General features: G+C 49.4%; 1 protein-coding gene across 2 annotated transcripts in view; it reads left to right on the top strand.

Moving 5' to 3' along the window:
- Window positions 1-7,315: 7,315 nt before the first annotated feature.
- Window positions 7,316-25,208, top strand: part of SLC25A43 (solute carrier family 25 member 43) — a 66,141-nt gene continuing 48,248 nt past the window's right edge. For both annotated transcript variants that reach the window (XR_005773982.1, XM_040406007.1), the window contains exons 1-2: window positions 7,316-7,716; window positions 19,147-19,388. Coding sequence is in view for 1 of the 2 variants with exons in the window: in XM_040406007.1 (XP_040261941.1) it covers window positions 7,445-7,716; window positions 19,147-19,388 (514 nt within the window). In the remaining variant the exon portion in view is untranslated. The remainder of the gene's footprint in view (window positions 7,717-19,146; window positions 19,389-25,208) is intronic.

The raw sequence follows: 25,208 nt of genomic DNA, 5'->3' as shown, positions 1-25,208 counted from the left end.
GTTTACAAAACCCTATAAAACCTATACATTGAGCAGGGGTACTGTTCTGCTTGTGAAACAATTGCTGAACACAAATATGAGTGTTTTTTTTGCTGTAAAAGCAAACAGTATTATGACAATCACTTTTAAAATGCCATGCAGAAGCAGAACTAAGAAAATAACATTTAATTTCTCACATTTTTTTATTTATTTTTTTACTCATATTAAATTATGTTCCATATATAAATATTTGTGAGCTTTTTCTCATGAACAAAATAATATATAATAAGTGTGGGTGCACTTCATATGACAAAATCTCCTTACTTTTCAGAGTTGTAAACATCCATTCATAAAAAATAAAAAAACAATGCAACATTTTCACACATGGCAATATAACAAATTCTCCCACCATATAGCTGCCAATTAATTAATACGTCTACAACTTTCATGTAGGTAGTGCTTTTCCAAAACCCCAAGACCTCTGTACCTTAGCCTTATTTATCTACCTCTTTTACATCACACATCAAACATAGTTGAAATTTGTAGTCATTCTAATTTATGTACAAAGCAATATACAAAAAAGGAAATATCGAAGATAAATGCTCAAATCACCAGGTGTTTCACTCAAAACCACACGGAGTGCAACAAATAAAATGAAATAGATAGTATGATGAGAGCATATAAAGTAGTGTATAAAACAATGTATAAAACATGCAATTTACCAGTGGCGTACCGTCAATAGAGGCAGACCACGCACTGGCTATGGGGCCCGTGAGGTTAGGGGGCCCGGCCAGGCTGCATGGCTCCGCCCCCTTTCCGACCTGAATACACGCTGCATTAGTTAACAGTAGAGGGATAAATACTGGCAATGGGGCGTTTGGGTCGGCAGCCCGGGGCCCAGTGTCAATGAGGGGTGTACATTGCCACCCCAAACGCCCCAGTGCCATTACATATTTACATTTGGCATTATACACAGCGCTAGTGCTGCGCTGACAACAGCAGGCTGGAAGGAGAGAAGGAGCAGGGAGAGTGAGCAGCCGCTTCCTCCAATCAGGAAGCAGCTCACTGCCTGATGTGCCCGCCCCTCTGTGAGGTCTTTGGTGGAAGTTTGCTCCCACAGCTAGCAGCGCGGTAAGTACCAGCCCTGCATTTACTGTTATCAGCAGTGATGCCCCACATGCTGACCCTCCTCTGGGTCTTCCTGCCTTCTCTATGCTTGTTAACCCCCAGCACTGCCTTCACCATTCCTAGGCTGTGTGAGAGGGCAGAAGGAAGCAGAAGCGCTCTGCATGATGGAGCTGAGGTGAGAGGAGCTGACAGCAGTGGGACTGTACTTACAGCTGTCAGGGTCAGACAGGAGCCTCTGTTCTGCTCACTGTAGTGCATACATTCTTTCATATGGGACCTGTGGCATGTGCTGGATGCTCCAGATAGACGACCTCTGAGTGAAGGATGGGACATGACTAAAATTGCTCAGCTCTGCTCCCTGTTAATAACAAAGGGAGAAGTTGAGCTGTGAGACCGAGATCTGATGCTGTGGATCTGCAGAAGATCAGTCCCAGGGGTCACATTGACCAGTGTGGACAGTCCTGCTGCAGTAATTAACCCTATAGGCTCTCCTCTGATTTACACCTATCATAAAATAAATAAAACTTAAAGGGTAAGGCCGAGTTCATGTCCTGTTTTTTCCATCCGTTTCATGTACATACAGTGGCATCTTTCATCATAGAGTTTGAAAGAAAAATGTATATGTTAACCTATACGTTTTTTCTACTGGACTCTGCAGGATAGAAAAGCATAGGGTGCAGCACTTTTTTATCCCCCCCCAACATTTAAGTAAAAACGGATGGCAAAAACGTGATGTGACCACAGCCTAACCTTTTATTTAGCTCCTAATGTACCCCGCACCTTCAGTAATCAGCTTTAATTATTAAACTTTTTATTGGGGGGGCCCAATTCTGAGTTTTGCTATGGGGCCCCATGATTTCTATGTATGCCCCTGCAATTTACCATGTATCTGGGTACTTCCTATAAGTATAAAACACAATACATAGTATAGCCTGTATATAATGTAAATAAATTATACGAGAAGAAAATGTCCCACTCACGTGGTGCTGAGCCGTTAGAAAGTGGCTCAGACTATCAGTGCATTTACCAATATATGTTTTGGAGATCAAATGCTGGAAACCAGATGTAAGTGTTCGCTGAAGAATCACTACTTCCCTTTGTGTTGCCAAGATAGACGCCAAATGAAGGGGTAGTTGCAGGAACAAAATACTTTAATGGTATTGGTAAAATATATATATATAAATATAGACAACATATACTGAATCTCCAAATAAAAGCCAACTGCACTCAGTGTCTTAACCACCTCAGCCCCCCTAGCTTAAACACCCTTAACCGCCTCCGGACCGCCTAACGCACGGATGCGTCCTGGAGGCGGTCGATTCATTCCTCCTGGACGCATCCGTGTGTCATCTCGCGAGACGCGAGATTTCCTGTGAACGCGCGCACACAGGCGCGCGCGTTCACAGGATCGAAAGGTAAGCGAGTGGATCTCCAGCCTGCCAGCGGCGATCGTTCGCTGGCAGGCTGGAGATGCGATTTTTTTAACCCCTAACAGGTATATTAGACGCTGTTTTGATAACAGCGTCTAATATACCTGCTACCTGGTCCTCTGGTGGTCCCTTTTGCTTGGATCGACCACCAGAGGACACAGGCAGCTCAGTAATAAGTAGCACCAAACACCACTACACTACACCCCCCCCGTCACTTATTAACCCCTTATTAACCCCTGATCACCCCATATAGACTCCCTGATCAGTTCACCCCCCTGTCATTGATCACCCCCCTGTCATTGATCACCCCCCTGTAAGGCTCCAATCAGACGTCCGTATGTTTTTTACGGATCCACGGATACATGGATCGGATCCACAAAACACATACGGACGTCTGAATGGAGCCTTACAGGGGGGTGATCAATGACAGGGGGGTGATCACCCCATATAGACTCCCTGATCACCCCCCTGTCATTGATCACCCCCCTGTAAGGCTCCATTCAGACGTCCATATGTTTTTTACATATCCACGGATACATGGATCGGATCCGCAAAACACATACGGACGTCTGAATGGAGCCTTACAGGGGGGTGATCAATGACAGGGGGGTGATCACCGCATATAGACTCCCTGATCACCCCCCTGTCATTGATCACCCCCCTGTAAGGCTCCATTCAGACGTCTGTATGTTTTTTACGGATCCACGGATACATTGATCGGATCCACAAAACACATACGGACGTCTGAATGGAGCCTTACAGGGGGGTGATCAATGATGGGGGTGATCACCCCATATAGACTCCCTGATCACCCCCCTGTCATTGATCACCCCCCTGTAAGGCTCCATTCAGACGTCCGTATGTTTTTTACGGATCCACGGATACATGGATCGGATCCACAAAACACATACGGACGTCTGAATGGAGCCTTACAGGGGGGTGATCAATGACAGGGGGGTGATCAGGGAGTCTATATGGGGTGATCACCCCCGTCATTGATCACCCCCCTGTAAGGCTCCATTCAGACGTCCGTATGTGTTTTGCGGATCCGATCCATGTATCCGTGGATCCGTAAAAAACATACAGACGTCTGCATGGAGCCTTACAGGGGGGTGATCAATGACAGGGGGGTGATCAGGGAGTCTATATGGGGTGATCACCCCCCTGTCATTGATCACCCCCCCCTGTAAGGCTCCATTCAGACGTCCGTATGTGTTTTGCGGATCCGATCCATGTATCCGTGGATATGTAAAAAACATATGTACGTCTGAATGGAGCCTTACAGGGGGGTGATCAATGACAGGGGGGTGATCAGGGAGTCTATATGGGGTGATCACCCCCCTGTCATTGATCACCCCCCTGTAAGGCTCCATTCAGACGTCCGTATGTGTTTTGCGGATCCGATCCATGTATCCGTGGATCCGTAAAAAACATACGGACGTCTGAATGGAGCCTTACAGGGGGGTGATCAATGACAGGGGGGTGAACTGATCAGGGAGTCTATATGGGGTGATCAGGGGTGAATAAGGGGTTAATAAGTGACGGGGGGGGGGGTGTAGTGTAGTGTGGTGTTTGGTGCTACTTATAACTGAGCTGCCTGTGTCCTCTGGTGGTCGATCCAAGCAAAAGGGACCACCAGAGGACCAGGTAGCAGGTATATTAGACGCTGTTATCAAAACAGCGTCTAATATACCTGTTAGGGGTTAAAAAAAATCGCATCTCCAGCCTGCCAGCGAACGATCGCCGCTGGCAGGCTGGAGATCCACTCGCTTACCTTCCGATCCTGTGAACGCGCGCGCCTGTGTGCACGCGTTCACAGGAAATCTCGCATCTCGTGAGATGACGCACGGATGCGTCCAGGAGGAATGAATCGACCGCCTCCAGGACGCATCCGTGCGTTAGGCGGTTAATTATATATATATTTTATCGATACCATTAAAGTATTTTGTTCCTGCAACTACCCCTTCATTTGGCGTCTATCTTGGCAACATGGAGGGGGACCACGGGAGGGGGACGCCGAGGGTGGGGGCACCCTCAGAGCACTATAGTGTCAGGAAAACCGCTTTGTTGAGAGTCACAGTCCACAGGCTCAGAAACAGTAATTGTCCATAAATCATAACAGCACTATGATTGCCCTCCCTTCCAACTGGATGAGGTTTATCTGATACCTGCAGCCTCCAGAAGCTGCTGCTGTCTCGCTGGCTGGTGTTTTAACTTGTACACAGCGCAACGTGCAGGAGGGATAACCGCGGGCGCACTGAGGTCATATCCGGCGGGCCGGCATTACAGGAACCGCACCAGCTGCTCTGACGTCCTGCCGCCGGATATCCTGTGATGTGCATCCGGCGGCAGGACGCCAGAGCAGCTAGTGCTGTTCCTGTAATGCCGCGGCCCGCCGGATATGACCTCTGTGCGCCCGTACAAGTTACAATAGAGGACCTTTAGCTCGGGCCGCTCCCGACGGCCTTTTGGCTGGCGGATGGGCCTATTTTATGGTAGGGGCCTGGAGCTGCAGCTCCATCAGCCCCTACGTTAATCCGGCCCTGGGTCTAGGATATTATTAAAAGTTACGTTGTAAGCTATTTAGGCTACTTTCACACTTGCCTTTGGGGTTCCGCTTGTGAGATCCGTTTGAGGGTTCTCACAAGCGGCCCCAAACGGATCCGTTCATCCCCAATGCATTCTGAATGAATAACGATCTGTTCAGAATGCATCAGTTTAGCTCCGTTCCGCCTCCATTCCGCTCTGGAGGCGGACACCAAAACGCAGCTTGCAGCGTTTTGGTGTCCGCCTGGCCGTGCGAAGCCAAACGGATCCGTCCTGACTTACAATGCAAGTCAATGGGGACGGATCCGTTTGACGTTGACAGAATATGGTGCAATTGCAAACAGATCCGTCCCCTATTCACTTTCAATATAAAGTCAGTAGTCCCTATTAATATACCATTGGATCAGAGTTTTCTCCAATCCGATGGTATATTTTAACTTGAAGCGTCCCCATCACCATGGGAACGCCTCTATGTTAGAATATACCATCGGATTTGAGTTAGATCGTGAAAACTCAGATCCGACAGTATATTCTAACACATAGGCGTTCCCATAGTGATGGAGATGCTTCAAGTTAGAATATACTAAGAACTGTGTACATAACTGCCCCCTGCTGCCTGGCAGCACCCGATCTCTTACAGGGGGCTGTGATCCGCACAATTAACCCCTCAGGTGCTGCACCTGAGGGGTTGATTGTGCGGATCTCAGCCCCCTGATCGGGTGCTGCCAGGCAGCAGGGGCCAGACCCCCCTCCCTCCCCAGTATTAAAAGCATTGGTGGCCAGTGCGGCCCCCCCCTCCCTCCCCAGTATTAAAAGCATTGGTGGCCAGTGCGGCCCCCCCTCCCTCCCCAGTATTAAAAGCATTGGTGGCCAGTGCGCCCCCCCCCCCCTCCCCAGTATTAAAAGCATTGGTGGCAGTGGCCACAGGCTAACAACCCCCCTCCCCCCATCCACCATACTGGGGAGGGAGGGGGATCTGGCAGCACCCGATCAGGGGGCTGAGATCCGCACAATTAACCGCTCAGGTGCGGCACTGAGGGGTTAATTGTGCGGATCACAGCCCCCTGTAAGAGATCGGGTGCTGCCAGGCAGCAGGGGGCAGTTATGTACACAGTTCTTAGTATATTCTAACTTGAAGCGTCCCCATCACCATGGGAACACCTCTGTGTTAGAATATACTGTCGGATCTGAGTTTTCACGATAGTGAAAACTCAGATCTGAAAAAACTGTTATGCAGACGGATCCGCACTGAACGGATACCATTGTTTGCATTTATAGGTGCGGATCCGTCTGTGCAGATACCAGACAGATCCGCACCTAACGTGAGTGTGAAAGTAGCCTTACTTGTAACCCTAAGGGTACTTTCACACCAGTTTTTTTCTTTTCCGGTGTTGAGTTCCGTCCTAGGGGCTCAATACCGGAAAAGAACTGATCAGTTTTATCCCCATGCATTCTGAATGGAGAGCAATCCGTTCAGGATACATCAGGATGTATCCAGTTCAGTCTTTTTGACTGATCAGGACGGAGATAATACCGCAGCATGCTACGGTTTTATCTCCGGCCCAAAAATCTGAAGACTTGCCTGAATGCAGAGGAATGTATAGTTAGTGCCGGAAATAAATACCGGAATGCCGGATCCATCCTTCCGGATGACACTGGAAAGACGGATCCGGCATTTCAATGCATTTTTCTGACTGATCACGATCCTGATCAGTCGGCATACATTTTGCCGGATCACTCTGCCGGGTGGTGTTGTTTTTAAGTAGTTATGCATTGAGTAGAGTTAGCATAAAAAAAAAAAAAAGTGATTTTGTGCCTCTTTCTGATCTAATAACAGTGGGTGGCAGATTGGGGGGTACAGTACTGTGGTGAATCCTTGCCCAGGGTGCCAGAAAGCCCAACTACACTCTGCCTACTGCACACAGTACAGGGCGGTCATGCTGCCCTCCGCTTGAAGCTTGAAGCGACTGTACACAAGTCTCCCTTTCTGTGGGAGTGGAGCAGCTGCACCACTGGGGGGACACCGTCCCGTCGCCTCCATAGATAGCAGCAGGAAGACACCCGGCGACTCTGCTTACAGCGCGACACCCGCAACACTTGTCATTCACAAAGCTACAGCCGTGTGCGATTGGTCGGCGTTCGTAGAAGGGGCGGTGCTTATCGCCCCATTGCCCAATGACAAGGAAGAGAACACCGAGCTGCTGTCAGCCAATCAAACACTTGCATCCAAAGCTCTACTGACAACCCAGGTTCTAAAAGACGGCAGGAGCGGCATGTGGCGGCTGGGCGTGCGTGTGCCGGCGGCTGGGCTGGTGTGCGGGAGCTGCGCCTAGCGGCTCGGTGCCAGTGCTGTACGGGCTATGGCCACCTTAAAGCGGGACTCCAGGCTCACCTCCTGGCAGAGCACGCTCTGTGGAGGACTGGCCGGGGTGCTGAGCCGCACCGCCACTGCCCCCCTGGACGTGGTGAAGATCCTCACACAGGTGGGGACCTTCCACTCCAAGCAGGGCTTCCTGGGCACTTTCCCGGCGCTGTACAGGGCGGAGGGGCTGAAGGCTTTTTGGAAGGGTAACCTGACTGCCTGTGTGCGCCTGTTCCCTTACAGTGCTGTGCAGCTGTCCGCCTACCACAGGTAAGTGACGCCCCCAGGTTCGGGGGTAGAGTGGTTGATGACGTGAATATAAGCTGGTGGGTCCCTCTACCCATGTGTGACTGGTATGAGTGGTGCGTTCTGTGCACATGGGCTGATGTGTGGGTACAAGCTCCTCATTGGATTGTATGTGTATTTATTGATATCGATTTTTGTGCCCTTGTGATACATAAATGTCTAATGACATGTCAATCCCCAGAAGGTGCCGTACTGAGGCCGTTCATGTGTGTAAGGGCTCTTTCACACTTGCGTTCTTGTCTTCCGGCATAGAGTTCCGTCGTCGGGGCTCTATGCCGGAAGAATCCTGATCAGGATTATCCTAATGCATTCTGAATGGAGAGTAATCCGTTCAGGATGCATCAGGATGTCTTCAGTTCCGGTACGGAACGTTTGTTGGCCGGAGAAAATACCGCAGCATGCTGCGCTTTTTGCTCCGGCCAAAAATCCGGAACACTTGCCGCAAGGCCGGATCCGGAATTAATGCCCATTGGAAGGCATTGATCCGGATCCGGCTTTAAGCTAAACGTTGTTTCGGCGCATTGCCGGAGCCGACATTTAGCTTTTTCAGAGTGGTTACCATGGCTGCCGGGACGCTAAAGTCCTGACAGCCATGGTAAGTGTAGTGGGGAGCGGGGGAGCAGTGTACTTACCGTCCGTGCGGCTCCCCGGGCGCTCCAGAGTGACGTCAGGGCGCCCCAAGCGCATGGATCACGTGATCCATGTAATCACGTCATCCATGCGCATGGGGCGCTCTGACGTCATTCTGGAGCGCCCCGGGAGCCGCACGGACTGTAAGTATACCGCTCCCCACTACTACTATGGCAACCAGGACCTTAATAGCGTCCTGGGTGCCATAGTAACACTGAAAGCATTTGGAAGACGGTTCCGTCTTCAAATGCTTTCAGTACACTTGCGTTTTTCCGGATCCGGCAGGCACCTCCGGCAACGGAAGTGCATGCCGGATCCCAACAACGCAAGTGTGAAAGAGGCCTAAATGTGCACGGATTTGTGGTCCTTTTAGGGCACTTTCACACTAGCGTTATTCTTTTCCGGCATTGAGTTCCGTCCTAGGGGCTCAATACCGGAAAAGAACTGATCAGTTTCATCCCCATGCATTCTGAATGGAGAGCAATCCGTTCAGGATGTCTTCAGTTCAGTGTTTTTGACTGTTCAGGACGGAGATAATACAGCAGCATGCTACGGTTTTATCTCCATCCACAATTCCGGAACACTTGCCTGAATTCCTGTTGAAATGCCAGATCCGTCTCTGTTGTCATCTGGAAAAACTGATCAGTTTTTGCGGTCTGCGCATGCTCAGACCACAAAAAAAATAAAAATAAATGCCAGATCTGTTTTTCCAGATGACACAGGAGAGACGGATCCGGCATTTCAATGCATTTGTCATACAGGTCAGGATCATGATCCGTCTGACAAATGCCATCCGTTTGCATACGTTTTGACGGATCCGGCAGGCAGTTCTGGCGACGGAACTGCCTGTTGGAATTCTCTGCTGCAAGTGTGAAAGTACCCTTACGGAAACAGTCTGTATGATGGCCGCATCTCCTGGGCCCAGCACGGATCCTCTGACCTGACTGTACCATACATATATTAGTAATGATATTTTTTATTGGATTATACTATGCTGATATTGTTTAAAAAATAAGTTTTAGTTAAAAAAAAAAGTGAAAAAAAACTAATTGTGGTACAGTCAGTTTGTATCTGATCCTGGGGCTATTGTGGTGTACTTGCATCATGTGAGAACACCAGAGACTGACTATCCTATCATGCTTAGGCAGCAAAATAAGAGATGAACACAATCTGGGCAATTTTTTTTATGATTTCATTTTACTCATATTGGGCTAAAAAGACTTTTTTTTTTTTTTTTTTTTTTTTTTACAGATTTTAGTTTATCTGCAGAGCATCTTGCGTTGAGTTTCAAATCTGAACCCATCAGGGAGCTGCTCTTTCATCTCATGCATAGTCCTTAGCTCTGAACTTCTGACAGCTCATAGCTAAATTCTTATGAAACCGATAATGTGACTAAGGCTGCTTTCACACTATCATTTCTATTTTCCGGTATTGAGACTCGTCGTAGGGTCTCAATACCGGAAAAAACACTTCCGTTTTGTCCCCATTCATAGTCAATTGGGACAAAACGTACTGAACAGAATGCTCCGAAATGCGTTCCGTTCTCATAGCAGAGAGCATGCGGTTTGCTTTCTGTCCTGGAATGCAGAGCAAGACGGAACCGGCATGACCCACAATGCAAGTCAATGGGGACGGATCCGTTTTCTCTGCCACAATAGAAAACAGATCCGTCCTCCATTGACCTTCAATGGAGTTCATGACGGATCCGTCTTGGCAATGTTACAGATAATAGAACCGGATCTGTTCAGAATTGATGCAGACGGTTGTATTATCAGTAACTGAAGCGTTCAGGATAGGTCATCAGTATCTGATCAGTGGGAGTCCGACACCCGGGGCAGCGGCTTTCTCACAGCTTTGCCTAGGCCAGTGGTGGGCAAACTTTTTTTAGTCAACTGAGCCAAATATCAACAAAACCGTGATTGAAATGTCTTTTAAGAGCCAAATTCTTTTCCCTACCTGGGAACTTTCACTACCCTCGTCACTTCCTGTTGTGACGCAGCACGTTCCGACGTTTGGAAGGAGGAGGTTCCTAATAGTGGGAGAAAATATGGGTGATATGAGATGTACACGCCCTCTCCAGCTTTGCTAGGTGAAATGGGGCCCAGGGGCAAAAAACAATAAGGGCCCCCCCAATGCACATTTCTCCAGTCCAAACAGAACCAGGGCGGCCGCGGCCCCATGGCACATTTCTCCAGCAGTGCCAGTGACTGCACATGCGCAGACATCTCTCTCATGACACAATGGAAACCGGACGGGTAGTTGGGGGGGCGGCACAGAATGGCACAATGAGCCACATGTGCCGCCACAGGCTGTAGGTTGTACACCCCCTGCTATAAGCCCCTAACAATATCTGCTTACACCACATCCAATCTGTAGTTAAGTGCAACAGGGGATGTAACAGTTTATTGCCGTGCACCATTGTATCATACATTGTTATATATTCCTGTTATTACTATGGTTATGTATATAAACCCAGGTCCTGGATCAGTATGTGCTTGTCCGTTCTGTGTATCGCCCCCATGTTTCTGGGTTACTGTAGGTTAAGCCTGTGTGCCAGTGAGGGAGGGGCAGAAATCGGGACGCCTTCCTGCCCTCTAATCCTGATCTCAGCCGTATCATGTGAGGGAGACATCACCCACGCAGTATGCAGCTCAGGCGGTGCTGCCTGCAGGCCTTCTACCAGGTCACGGGGACATCATGTAAAGGCATTTCTTCTGCAGGAACCATAAGATGATACCGTCAAGTCGTTGGTGTGATAAAATACAACCGTTACGGCATCTGCATGTGAGGCAGGGGCTGCACGGAGCTCATGTGACCTCTGTGAACAGCTGGATATTACTAGGATTGGTCACTTGTTATGTAATGGATGTAATGACACCGTGCTAGTAGTCAGTGAAAATAAGGGCTGACTCAAATTTGCTAAACGACGGCAGAGGAACAGCCTGCCAGACTTCCCCGGACACGGCCGTGCACCGCCAGACCCCCTTGACTATAATGGGATCCAACAGCGATTTGGCAGCTTTCTGTATAAGAGTCTGCTTCGTCTGGACAAAAAGCCGTGCATGCAGGACTCTTTGACCGACCAAAGCTGGCAGTTGTGCCAGAAAGCTGCCGGATCCTATTATAGTCAGTGGGTTTCGGCGGTGCACGGCCAAATATTACTGCCTCCGCCTTGTATCTCTTTTCTGATGGCTTCTCTTTAAACTGCTTGGACATATGTGCATATACTGTACATACAAGCGCAGATCTCTTTATGGCAATGGGAATTATGTAAAGTGGTGCTTGAAAGTTTGTGAACCCTTCAGAATTTTCTATATACAGTCCTGATCAAAAGTTTAAGACCACTTGAAAAATGGCAAAAAATCATATTTAGCATGGCTGGATCTTAACAAGGTTGCAAGTAGAGCTTCAACATGCAACAAGAAGAAATGGAAGTGAGACAAAACATTTTTTGAGCATTCAATTAATTGAAAATAACGATTAAACTGAAACAGGCTGTTTTTCAGCTGATCCAAATTTTAGGACCACATGTCTTTAAAAGGCCAAATCTGTGCAAAGATGTGGATTCATTGTCATTTTCTGTCAGGTAGTCACACGTTGTGATGGCAAAGGCAAAGAAACTCTCCCTTTTTGAACGTGGTCGGGTTGTTGAACTGCATAAGCAGGGTCTCTCACAGCGCGCCATCGCTGCTGAGGTGGGACGCAGTAAGTCATTTGGAATTTAAATGATCCTGAGGGTTATGGAACAAAAAGTGGAAGACCCAACAAAAATTTCATCAGCACTGAGCCGGAGGATCCAATTGGCTGTCCGGCAAGACACTGGACGATCCTCGACCCAAATTAAGGCCCTTACTGGTTCTGACTGCAGCCCCATAACCATCAGACGGCATCTGAGACTGAAGGGCTTCAAGAACAAAAAACGTTTTCAAAAACCTTGTCTCCTTGAACGCCACAGAACTGCTCGTTTGGAATTTGCAAGAGAGCACCAAACATGGGACATTCAAAGGTGGAAGAAAGTTTTATTCTCTGATGAGAAAAAATTTAACCTTGATGTTTTCCAATGTTACTGGCATGACAAGCAGATCCCACCTGAGATGTTTTCTACGCGCCACAGCGGAGGGGGCGCCATAATGGTCTGGGGTGCTTTTTCCTTCAGTGGAACAATGGAGCTTCAGGAAGTGCAGGGGCGTCAAACGGCCGCTGGCTATGTCCAGATGTTGCAGAGAGCATTCCTCATGACTGAGGGCCCTCGTCTGTGTGGTAACGACTGGGTTTTTCAACAGGACAATGCTACAGTACACAATGCCCGCAGGACAAGGGACTTCTTCCAGGAGAATAACATCACTCTTTTGGCCCATCCTGCGTGTTTCCCCGATCTAAATCCAATTGAGAACCTTTGGGGATGGATGGCAAGGGAAGTTTACAAAAATGGACAACAGTTCCAGACAGTAGATGGCCTTCGTGCGGCCGTCTTCACCACTTGGAGAAATGTTCCCACTCACCTCATGGAAACCCTTGTTTGGAAGTTGGATTTCTGTTTTTGTGGGGTGTGGGGGGGGGTTTAGTCCTAAACTTTTGATCAGCTGAAAAACAGCCCGTTTGTTTGTTCGTCGTTTTCATTAAATTGAATGCTCAAAAAATGTTTTGTCTCACTCCCATTTCTTCTTGTTGCATGTTGAAGCTCTACTTGCTAAGATCCAACAATGTAAAATATGATTATTTTTTTTTTGCCATTTTTCAAGTGGTCTTAAACTTTTGATCAGGACTGTATCTGCATACATTTGACCTAAAACTATATCCGATTTTTACATACATCCTAAAAAAGGGGCGCACTGGGGGGAAAAAATAAGTGGCCCCTTGTTGTAGACGGCTCCAGATTGACAGAAGGTGGGGCAACAGGTGGGATCAGCAATACCATAGCACAAAATACTGTCTCGGCAGAACCACACATACCACAGAGCAGCACAATATACTGCCCCGAAAGCTGTCCCTGTATGGTGTCCATCAATAGATGCCATTTTTTGTCCTCCTCCAGTTTTATCTGATTAAAGGGATTCTGTCACCAGGATTTCACTTACTGAGCTATTAACATGACCATCAGTCTTCATAATTTATATTACAATCTACTAGTATTACTGCCCTGTGTCTTGTAATTTCTCTGTAAAATCGCTTTTATTAATATGCAATTTACCTAAATAAGGGTCGGACAGCTGTCCGTTGGAGCCCAGCCGCACCCCTTCTCCTTGAGCCAACACCGCCCCACTGCCAATTTATTCACTTCTTATCGCCGACCTCATATGCCTGGTGCGCCGTAATCTCGCGCATGCTCTGTGGATAGACCTGTGAGCGCCCGCGCGGTGTCCTGACATCGGCCTCACAACACATTGCGCATGCGCTGACTGGTCTTTCTACGGTGCATGCACGAGATTACGGCGCACCAGGCATATAAGGTCAGCGATGAGGAGTGAATAAATTGGCAGTGGGGCGGTTTTGGGCTCAAGGAGCGTCCTGACTGCCATGGTAACCGATCAGAGCCCTGGGATTACACGGCTGGGGCTCTGATCAGAAGCTGCCACTGCCACCAATGAAGAGGGGACGGGAACCTGTGGCAACTGCCACCAATGATTTTAATACTGGGGGGTTGAGGGGGGCACTGCTCCACCAATTATTTTAACCGCCTCCAGACCGCCTAACGCAGGATCGCGTTCCGGAGGCGGCAGCCTGGCGCAGAGTCACGCATATATGCGTCATCTCGCGAGACTTCCTGTGAACGCGCGCACACAGGCGCGCGCGTTCACAGGATCGGAAGGTAAGCGAGTGGATCTCCAGCCTGCCAGCGGCGATCGTTCGCTGGCAGGCTGGAGATGTGATTTTTTTAACCCCTAACAGGTATATTAGACGCTGTTTTGATAACAGCGTCTAATATACTTGCTACCTGGTCCTCTGGTTGGATCGACCACCAGAGGACACAGGTAGCTCAGTAAAGTAGCACCAAACACCACTACACTACACTACACCCCCCCCCCCCCGTCACTTATTAACCCCTTATTAGCCCCTGATCACCCCATATAGACTCCCTGATTACCCCCCCTGTCATTGATTACCCCCCCTGTCATTGATTACCCCCCCTGTCATTGATTACCCCCCCTGTCATTGATTACCCCCCCTGTCATTGATTACCCCCCCTGTCATTGATTACCCCCCCTGTCAAGCTCCATTCAGACGTCCGCATGATTTTTACGGATCCACTGATAGATGGATCGGATCCGCAAAACGCATACGGACGTCTGAATGGAGCCTTACAGGGGCGTGATCAATGACTGTGGTGATCACCCCATATAGACTCCCTGATCACCCCCCTGTCATTGATCACCCCCCTGTCAGGCTGCATTCAGATGTCCGTATGATTTTTACGGATACATGGATCGGATCCGCAAAACACATACAGACATCTGAATGGAGCCTTATAGGGGGGTGATCAATGACACGGGGGTGATCAATGACAGGGGGGTGATCATGGAGTCTATATGGGGTGATCACCCCCCTGTCATTGATCACCCCATATAGACTCCTTGATCACCCCCCCTGTCAGGCTCCATTCAGACATATTTTTTTTTGGCCCAAGTTAGCGGAAATTATAATTTTTTTTTTTACAAAGTCTCATATTCCACTAACTTGTGTCAAAAAATAAAATCTCACATGAACTCACCATACCCCTCACGGAATCCAAATGCGTAAAATTTTTTAGACATTTATATTCCAGACTTCTTCTCACGCTTTAGGGCCCCTAGAATGCCAGGGCAGTATAAATACCCCACATGTGACCCCATTTCGGAAAGAAGACACCCCAAGGTATTCCGTGAGGGGCATATTGAGTCCATGAAAGATTGAAATTTTTGTCCCAAGTTAGCGGAAAGGGAGACTTTGTGAGAAAAAAATAAATAAAATCAATTTCCACTAAGGCTACTTTCACACTAGCGTTCGGAGCGGATCCGTCTGATGTTTCATCAGACGGATCCGCTCCGATAATGCAGACGTTCGGATGCATTAAAACTTAGAAAATTTTCTAAGTGTGAAAGTTGTCTGAGCGGATCCGTTCAGACTTTACATTGAAAGTCAATGGGGAACGGATCCGCTTGAAGATTGAGCCATATTGTGTCATCTTCAAGCGGATCCGTCCCCATTGACTTACATTGTAAGTGTGGACGGATCCGCTCGCCTCCGCACGGCCAGGCGGACACGCAAGCAGCGTTCAGGTGTCCGCTCACTGAGCGGAGCGGAGGCTGAACGCTGGCAGGCGGATGCATTCTCAGTGGATCCGCCTCCACTGAGAATGCATTGGGGCCAGACGGATGTGTTCGGGGCCGCTCGTGAGCCCCTTCAAACGGTGCGCACGAGCAGACACCCGAACGCTAGTGTGAAAGTAGCCTAACTTGTGCCAAAAAAAAAAAATTTCTATGAACTCGCCATGCCCCTCATTGAATACCTTGGGGTGTCTTCTTTCCAAAATGGGGTCACATGTGGGGTATTTATACTGCCCTGGCATTCTAGGGGCCCTAAAGCTTGAGAAGAAGTCTGGGATCCAAATGTCTAAAAATGCCCTCATAAAAGGAATGTGGGCCCCTTTGCGCATCTAGGCTGCAAAAAAGTGTCACACATCTGGTATCTCCGTACTCGGGAGAAGTTGGGCAATGTGTTTTGGGGTGTCATTTTACATATACCCATGCTGGGTGAGCTAAATATCTTGGTCAAATGCCAACTTTGTATAAAAAAAAATGGGAAAAGTTGTCTTTTGCCAAGATATTTCTCTCACCCAGCATGGGTATATGTAAAAAGACACCCCAAAACACATTGCCCAACTTCTCCTGAGTACGGGGATACCAGATGTGTGACACTTTTTTGCAGCCTAGGTGGGCAAAGGGGCCCACATTCCAAAGAGCACCTTTCGGATTTCACCGGCCATTTTTTACAGATTTTGATTCCAAACTACTTTGCACGCATTTGGGCCCCTAAAATGCCAGGGCAGTATAACTACCCCACAAGTGACCCCATTTTGGAAAGACACCCCAAGCTATTTCATGATGGGCATAGTGAGTTCATGGAAGTTTTTATTTTTTGTCACAAGTTAGTGGAATATGAGACTTTGTAAGAAAAAAAAATAAAATCATCATTTTCCGCTAACTTGTGACAAAAAATAAAAAGTTCTATGAACTCACTATGCCCATCAGCGAATACCTTAGGGTGTCTACTTTCCGAAATGGGGTCATTTGTGGGGTGTTTGTACTGTCTGGCCATTGTAGAACCTCAGGAAACATGACAGGTGCTCAGAAAGTCAGAGCTGCTTCAAAAAGCGGAAATTCACATTTTTGTACCATAGTTTGTAAACGCTATAACTTTTACCCAAACCATTTTTTTTTTACCCAAACATTTTTTTTTATCAAAGACATGTAGAACAATAAATTTAGAGAAATTTATATATGGATGTCGTTTTTTTTTGCAAAATTTTACAACTGAAAGTGAAATTTCTTTTTTTTTTGCAAAAAAATCGTTAAATTTTGATTAATAACAAAAAAGTAAAAATGTCAGCAGCAATGAAATACCACCAAATGAAAGCTCTATTAGTGAGAAGAAAAGGAGGTAAAATTCATTTGGGTGGTAAGTTGCATGACCGAGCAATAAACGGTGAAAGTAGTGTAGGTCAGAAGTGTAAAGTGGCCTGGTCTTTAAGGGTGTTTAAGCTATGGGGGCTGAGGTGGTTAAAACTGAGGGGGGGTGGACTGCGCCACCAATGATAATTAACCTTAATACAGGAGGTGGGTGCCGGCAGCTGAATCGCATAGCTGGGAGCTGGGTGGGATCAGCGGCAGTTAACCCCTTAGGTGCCGCACCTGAGGGGTTAACTGCTGCTGATCGCGGCTATGTGATTCTGCTGCCGACACCTGTATTTGTATTAAACGTTAACTTTCATTGTTGGCGCAGTGCGCCCACCCCTCCTCCACCCCTCTCTTCCTATTGGCAGCAGTGGCACAGGGGGAGGGAGAGAGTGACTCCTTCTCCCCTGTGCTGCTGAGGAGAACACTGCGCGCTCATGTTCTGACTGCACTGCCTAGTATCGATTTAAATGTCAAATCCCGGTATCGTATCGGTACCGGGACAAAAGTATCGATTGGGTATCTATATTTTGATACCCCCAACAACACTAGAATGCAGCTCTCACTAGTGCCACAGCCCCTTCAAACAGCGGTGGTGCTGAGAGTTGGACCTCCGCCAATCTGATATTAATGACCAAGGCCTCATTCACACATATGTGGATTTTTACAGACCACAGTCCGTGAAAACCCGTCCTGCTGAGTGCATGAGCACACGTCGTGCGATTCGTGCCTCCACTGTACAGTAATACACTCGTATAGATCATACGAGTGATTACTGTATGGAGGCAGCGGCATGAAGCGCACGGGATCATAGCAACCAATGACTCCGTGCACTCAGGACGGGTTTTCACGGAACGTGGTCCGTGAAAATCCACATGTGTGGCTAGGTCATCAATTTCATGAAACTGAAATACCCCTTTAAGCACGATAAGTCACTTACTTATATATATTTATTACTGCTTCAGTCAGTATGTCCCCTGCTGATCTGGTTTTTCACACTACATTTCGGTCCAGTCCCAACACAGCTGCTGATGGAGAGACATGAGACCAGACCCGTCCATCATCTGCCTCCATTAAATGACACGGAGCATGGCACAGGAGGCTATGGCATTCGCTGTGTTTAATGGAGGCTGGCGCTGCTCAGCAGAGGACTCCTGGCAGTAACTGTAATAATGTATTAGTAAGTGGCCTATTGTGCTGTTATTAAAGTGATGGTATTGCAGCCAACCCCTAAAATATAGGCGAAGTGTTCAGTTATATGTACCTGATGGTGGCGGGAAAACTACCGCTGCACAAAAATATACATAATGTCCACATTACACCAAAAATGATGGTGCATGGAGAAAAGAGGGCCTCCATCCATCCTACAGCATGAAGGGTTGGTTCAACCACAAGAGGTCATAAGACTTGGGACTCCTCTCAGAACGACAGTGCCATTAACCCCTTCCCACCCAGCTCCATACATGTAAACACATTGCTAACCTTTTGTTGGGGAAAAAACACTATTCGTAGAATATTTTTCTCAAGGGTAGTGTTTCCCCTTGCGGAGATGTCTGCTGGCATAGGGAGTCTTATAGGTAGTGAGAAGGTATGGAAATGAGCCCTTTTCCAAAAGGAAGAAAACTGTCTCTGCAAAGCCACCTATAGGTACTTACCGTGTAAGTCCATATCCAGCCTGTTAGAGAGCCTTGAAACATGACTACGGATTGTACTCAGTTATCCTAAAACAGTAGTTTCCTAGAGCTGCCTACCCGGGAAACTGGATCATGGTGAGGGCTCCTGCACGTGACAAAACACTGAAACTAATAGAACAGACCTATATTAGTCCGTAATGTGGACAAGAATAGGACGTGGACATGTGCTATAATTTTTCGAGCGGCACCGAACCGATGCAGAAAGTGAATGGGTCCGCATCCGACTCACAAAAAATGCCGATTGGATGCAGACCCAAACCACTCCGTGTGCCTGAGCCCTAACCATGTAAAAGCTGCCATCGTTGTTTTTTGCATGCTGCAGGTTTTCTCCGTGAAATGGAGATGAATACTCCAACTGCTAAATCACAGGGAGGATGTGAACTCTTCCTTATACGTGACTTAACTTTTTTTTTTCCTAGGCTAACTGTGATGTTTATGGATGACTTGGGGCAGATATCACAGTGGCAAGCTATAGTTGCTGGGAGTGTGGCAGGGATGTTGGCGGCTGTTGTAATCTACCCGACCGATGTCGTCAAGACTCGTCTGATTGTCCAGAACAGCATGGAGCCCACGTATAGAGGGATAATTCACGCTCTGTGTTGTGTGTATTATCAGGAAGGATTCCGCTCTTTATACCGAGGGGTTTCTCTTTCCGTACTTGGTAAGATGTAAAAGAAGCCCTTTCATCATTCATTGTTTTAGTTTATTACTGTTAACCCCTTTCACAGCTACGATCCATGCTCTTTTACTTGTGCCCTTGACAAGTTCAGACTTTGCAGGATCTTTTGGTTAGTCCTCATGCACATGGCTGGCCTATGGCTATCTATATTGAGGCTATCCAGTCTTGTGTAGATAAAGCTTATTCGTTGTCACAACTTTCTAATATAACGTTTTGGGTATTTTTTTTTTTTTTTTAATCCTTCTCAAGTTCTCTGCTTCCTGTCAATGTGAACAGAAGTTTTCTTGTACACATTTAGTAGCTGAAAACAGATGCAATTTAAAACACTGTTAGCAAAAGTAAGAGCAAAAAGCAAGAAGGTATGTTCAGTTGTCTGTCTGTGGCTTGCCTGTCAGGAAGCGGTACTAGCTAATGGGGAAATGGTAAGTAATTAAAGTGCAAAGTTTCATAACTTTTTTTTTTTTTTTTTTGTCTACAATTCTTAAAGGGGTTCTCTCATTTCAGTAAGTGGCATTTATCATGTGGAGCACTTCCTAATGTATTGTAATTGTCCATATTGTCTCCTTTGCTGGCTTGATTCATTTTTCCATCACATTATACACTGCTCATTCTCGTTCATTCCATTGGGGGACACAGACCATGGGTATAGCTTAGAGATATTACTAGGAGGGACACTATGCAAAAAAAGAAGCTCCTCCTCCTCGGGCTATACCCCCAGGCACCTCCAGGAGAACTTCAGTCTTTGCTTAGTGTCCGTTCAAGGAGGTTGACATTTATTCTTCTCCTGTTTGTTATTTTTTTCTGGTTTCAGATGGGGACGCAGGTCAGCATTGCGCTTTCCTGGCCCCTGTGGAGGGTCTGCCACGGTCTTCTGAAGGTTCCTGGCTACCTCCCATTCCCCCACAGAAGAAAAGTGGATCCAGGCTCGACATGTTAGCTCTGGCATCCCACCAGCTGCTGGGACACCTGCTGCCTACCCTCCACCAGAGCACTGCTCTCCTTGATTGGAGTCAGACGTCTGAAGAGGTGAATCCCTGCTGGTCTGGACATCGAGGGAGCATGCTGTGCAGATAAGTATTGCCTGCTTCAATCTCCCTCCTTTCCCCCCCCTCCCCCCACCCCTTCATGTCGTCTGTCTGGCGCTCTGTGACCTGAGGTGAGCTAGAGAAGGACCGGCTGGGGGCATTTTTTCCCGTTGGGAGGGGGCCTTTCTGGGGAGGGCTGGTGATTCCACTGATACCTGCCTGCAGCTCAGACTATGGCCGCATCGGCGGCAATCTTGGCACTGAAGGAGTGTATTTTATCTTATGGCCGCTGCGCTCTCTGCAGCTCCCGCCGGCCTGCTCCTCCCGATATTAACCCCCGCTGCGCCGTTTCTGGCGAAGGGGTGTATTTGAAATGCGCGCGCGCGCGCTTATTTCGCGCGCTTATTTCGCGCCGCAATGACGCGTCCAAGGGGGCGGAGCCTCGGCGTCCAGCTCTGTCTCTCCCTACGCCGGAGACTCTGCTGGATTGCGGCCGTGCAGCTCCTCAGTTCTCGGTGACCGGAGACTTCTGCTGTTGCCTGGGTGGTAGGAATTGCAGCAACCTGGTAGGAAATCTTTTTTGGAATACCATCATGCCTAAACCTGGGGCCCCTAAGCCTTCCAAGGCTTCCTCTCAGGCTCCACTGGAGTCATGTAAAATATGCCTTAGGCCTTTTTCTGTCACTGGTTCCTGTGACTCATGCCCTGCTCCCGGACAGGATCAGCCTCCTTCTCTTGCTCAGCCCGGTCCTCCCTCTGCCCCTGCGGATCCAGCGGTACCCGCCTGGGCCTCCGCCATGTCTAATGCGGCAGCTGATCTGGCCTTAGTTGCCAAGGCAGCCATGTCCTTCATGGAGCGCATGGCGGCTACTACTCCAGTGGCATCCACCACTCCATCCCCTCTCAGCGACTCTCACAGAGGGCGTCTGACTTCTAAAAGGCAGCGTGAGCGGCAGCATTCCTCCTCGGATGACTCCGCTTCTCCCCCTCGCCTTGAGGCATGCCCGGTTGACTCTCCCCCTCGCAGGGAGCGCAAATCCGATGGGGAATTGTCCGGATCGGACGAAGTCACGGAGCGGGAACCCCTGCCTAAGCTTTCCACCATGGTAACCGAGTTGGTGGCAGCTGTCCGTGACACTTTTAATATACAAGGGGATTCTCCTCCCTCCACTAGTCGGGAGTTCTCCCTTTTTCCACCCAAAAAACAGGAGTCCGCCGTGTTCCCTATTCACGAGGAATTCACTGCGGTCCTATCAAAAGCTTGGGATCGTCCTAATCAAAAATTTTCGGCCACCAAGCGTATGGATACGCTTTATCCTTTTCCAGCTGACACAGTGGAAAAGTGGACTTCTTCCCCTAAGGTAGATCCTCCGGTGGCCAGGTTAGCCAAGAACACGGCCCTTCCCGTCCTAGACGGTTCCTCTCTGCAGGATGCGGTGGACAGACGTTTGGATTCACTTTCCAAGTCCATCTTCTCGCTGGCGGGCGCTTCCCTGCGACCGGCCTTTGCGTCGGCTTGGGTCGCCAGAGCCCTTACAACGTGGTTGCAGCGCCACCACCAGGATCTGTCAGAGCAGGACGCCTCTGCAGATACTCTGGATTTTATCATCCAGATGTCTCAAGCGTCTAAATATCTCTGTGAGGCTTCAATGGACATCGGCTCCCTCTTTGCCCGTATTTCGGCCCTCTCTGTCATTCAGCGCAGGGAGGTCTGGCTGAAGGTGTGGGATGCTGATGCCTCATCCAAGCGATCCCTCGCTAACCTTCCCTTTGAAGGGTCCAGGCTCTTTGGGGCTCAACTAGATGAATTCATTTCTGCCGCAACAGGGGGCAAGAGCACTCATCTACCCCAGCCCAGGACCAAGCGTCCCTTTCGGTCTCGGCCTTCAGGTTTCCGGGGCCAGTCCTTTCGTCGCTTCTCCACTGCCAGGACGCCGTCATCCTCATCGGCAGGGGGGTCCCAGGACTCCCGCAAGAAGCCTTTCTTCAAGCCCCAGCCTTCTTGGCGGCCTCGGGCGCAGTCAGCCCGTCCTCCTGCTCCCAAGCAACCCTCCGCATGAAGGGGTGCCCCCACCCCTCGTGGTGGGGGGCCGTCTGCTCTCCTTTCAACAGGTCTGGAGGGCTCACGTTCAGGACGCCTGGGCTCTGGAAGTGGTGACGTCCGGCTACAAGTTGGAGTTCGCGTCCAGCCCGCCGGAACGTTTTTTCCCTTCTCGCGTTCCGGGGGATCCAGCCAGGGCCTCGGACCTCTTTTTTGCGGTCTCCTCTCTTCTGGACCGTGGTGTCATTTCCCCCGTTCCCCCAGAAGAGCAAGGGACAGGTTTTTACTCAAACCTGTTCGTTGTTCCAAAGAAAGAGGGGTCAGTGCGTCCAATCTTGGATCTAAAACTTCTCAACAAGTTTCTACGGGTGCGGAAGTTTCGCATGGAGTCCCTTCGCTCCGTTATTGCTTCTCTGCTTCCAGGAGAATTTCTCGCGTCTGTGGACATTCAAGACGCCTACTTGCACGTCCCTATTGCAGAGTCCCACCATCGCTTTCTGCGCTTTGCCATAGGGGGGCGTCATTACCAGTTCGTCGCCCTACCTTTTGGGTTGGCAACCGCCCCTCGAGTTTTTACGAAGATTCTGGCGCCTCTCATGGCGCTTCTTCGCACCAGGGGCATCTCTTTGTTACCATACCTAGACGACATCTTGATAAAAGCTCCGTCTTTTCCACAGGCCGAGGACAGCATCCGAATCACGGTTCAATCCCTGGAACGGTTCGGATGGCTGATCAATCTCCCCAAGTCCTCTCTGCACCCCTCCCAGAGACTTTCGTTCCTGGGGATGATCTTGGACACCTCGATTTCTCGGGTGTTTCTTCCAGATTCCAAGGCTTCCCAGATTCGTCTGGCAATGGTGCTCCTTCTACGCTCTCCACGTCCCACCATTCGGGAGTGCATGCGGGTGCTGGGCCTTATGGTCTCCTCTTTCGAGGCGATTCCGTACGCCCAATTTCACACTCGTCCGCTACAACAGATGATCCTTGCCCTCTGGAACAAGAACCCTCGGGGTCTAGACACTCCTGTTCGTCTGTCCCGGCAAGTTCGAGCGTCTCTCCCTTGGTGGCAGTCTCCCCTGAACCTGAAGTCCTTCCTTCCGTTCTCCTGGACGATAGTCACCACCGACGCCAGCCTCATCGGTTGGGGAGGTGTTCTCCGGAACCTCACAGTTCAGGGTGTCTGGTCGACGGAGGAATCCCGTCTCCCGATAAACGTTTTGGAATTGAGGGCGATTTTCCACTCCCTCTCCCATTGGACTCCTCTCCTGGCGACTCGCCCGGTGCGGGTTCAGTCGGACAATGCCACGGCTGTGGCTTATGTCAACCATCAGGGCGGGACTCGCAGTCGGGCAGTAATGCGGGAAGTAGCGAGGATCCTCTTATGGGCGGAGTCTCATGTTCCAGTATTGTCGGCAGTGTACATCCCGGGAGTCGACAATTGGACGGCGGATTTTCTGAGTCGCACCAAGGTGGATCCGGGAGAGTGGTCTCTCCATCCGGAGGTGTTCGAGGACATCTGCCACCGATGGGGCCGTCCGGACGTAGATTTGATGGCTTCCCGGCTCAACCACAAGGTGCCGGTGTATCTTGCCCGCGCTCGAGACCCACGGGCGGACGGGGTGGACGCGCTGGTATTTCCATGGCAGCGGTTCAGCCTCCTTTACGTCTTCCCTCCGATTCCTCTGTTGCCGAAGGTGCTGCGCAAGATCGAGGCGGAGGGGATACCAACCATTCTCGTCGCTCCGGATTGGCCTCGTCGCGCCTGGTTCTCCAGCGTCGCTCGTATGTTGGCGGACGTCCCGTGGCCTCTGCCCGACAGAGAGGATCTCTTGTCTCAGGGGCCGCTCTTCCACCAGAATTCACGGCAGCTGCGTTTAACGGCGTGGCTGTTGAGACCGCCATCCTGAGGAAGAGAGGCTTCTCTGATGCGGTGGTAAGAACCATGATCAGGGCTCGAAAGCCGGCTTCTTCACGAATCTATTATCGCACCTGGAAGGCCTTCCTGGTGTTTTGTGAGAAATCGGGCTACTCGCCCCTACGTTTCTCTGTCCCAGTGGTGCTGTCTTTTCTCCAGTCCGGCCTCGACATGGGTCTGTCGCTCAGTTCTTTAAAGGGTCAGGTTTCTGCTTTGGCTATCTTTTTTCAGAGGTCCATTGCCTTTTTGAGACCTGTAAAAACCTTCCTGCAGGGGGTGGCGCATTCGGTTCCTCCGTATGTGCCTCCCTTGCCCCCCTGGGATCTCAACTTGGTTCTGCGCGCCCTTCAGGCGGCGCCTTTTGAACCTCTGAGGGAGATCTCTCTGGTTTTACTCACCTGGAAGGTAGTTTTTCTGGTGGCCATAACCTCCATCAGGCGAGTTTCGGAGCTGGCCGCACTTTCCTGCCGGGAACCTTTTCTGGTCTTTCACCAGGATAAGGTGGTGCTCAGGCCGGTGCCTTCTTTTTTGCCCAAGGTGGTTTCTCCCTTCCACCTTAACGAGGATCTTGTCCTGCCCTCTTTTTGTCCTTCTCCGGTGAACCCCAAGGAATGTGCTCTCCACTCTCTGGACGTCGTCAGGGCCCTGAAGGTGTACCTGGGGGCTACCGCTTCCTTCCGGCGTTCAGACTCTCTCTTTGTGATTCCTGAAGGGTCCCGTAAGGGCCTGGCGGCTTCCAAGGTCACCGTGGCGCGGTGGATCCGTTCCGCTCTTGCTGCGGCATATCGCGCTCGCGGCCACGTTCCGCCGTCGCGGATTAC

Source organism: Bufo bufo, chromosome 8, assembly GCF_905171765.1.
Source record: "Bufo bufo chromosome 8, aBufBuf1.1, whole genome shotgun sequence".
Taxonomy (NCBI): Eukaryota; Metazoa; Chordata; class Amphibia; order Anura; family Bufonidae; genus Bufo; species Bufo bufo.
Note: the sequence above shows the minus strand (reverse complement) of the source record. Positions and strands in the feature narration are given on the sequence as shown.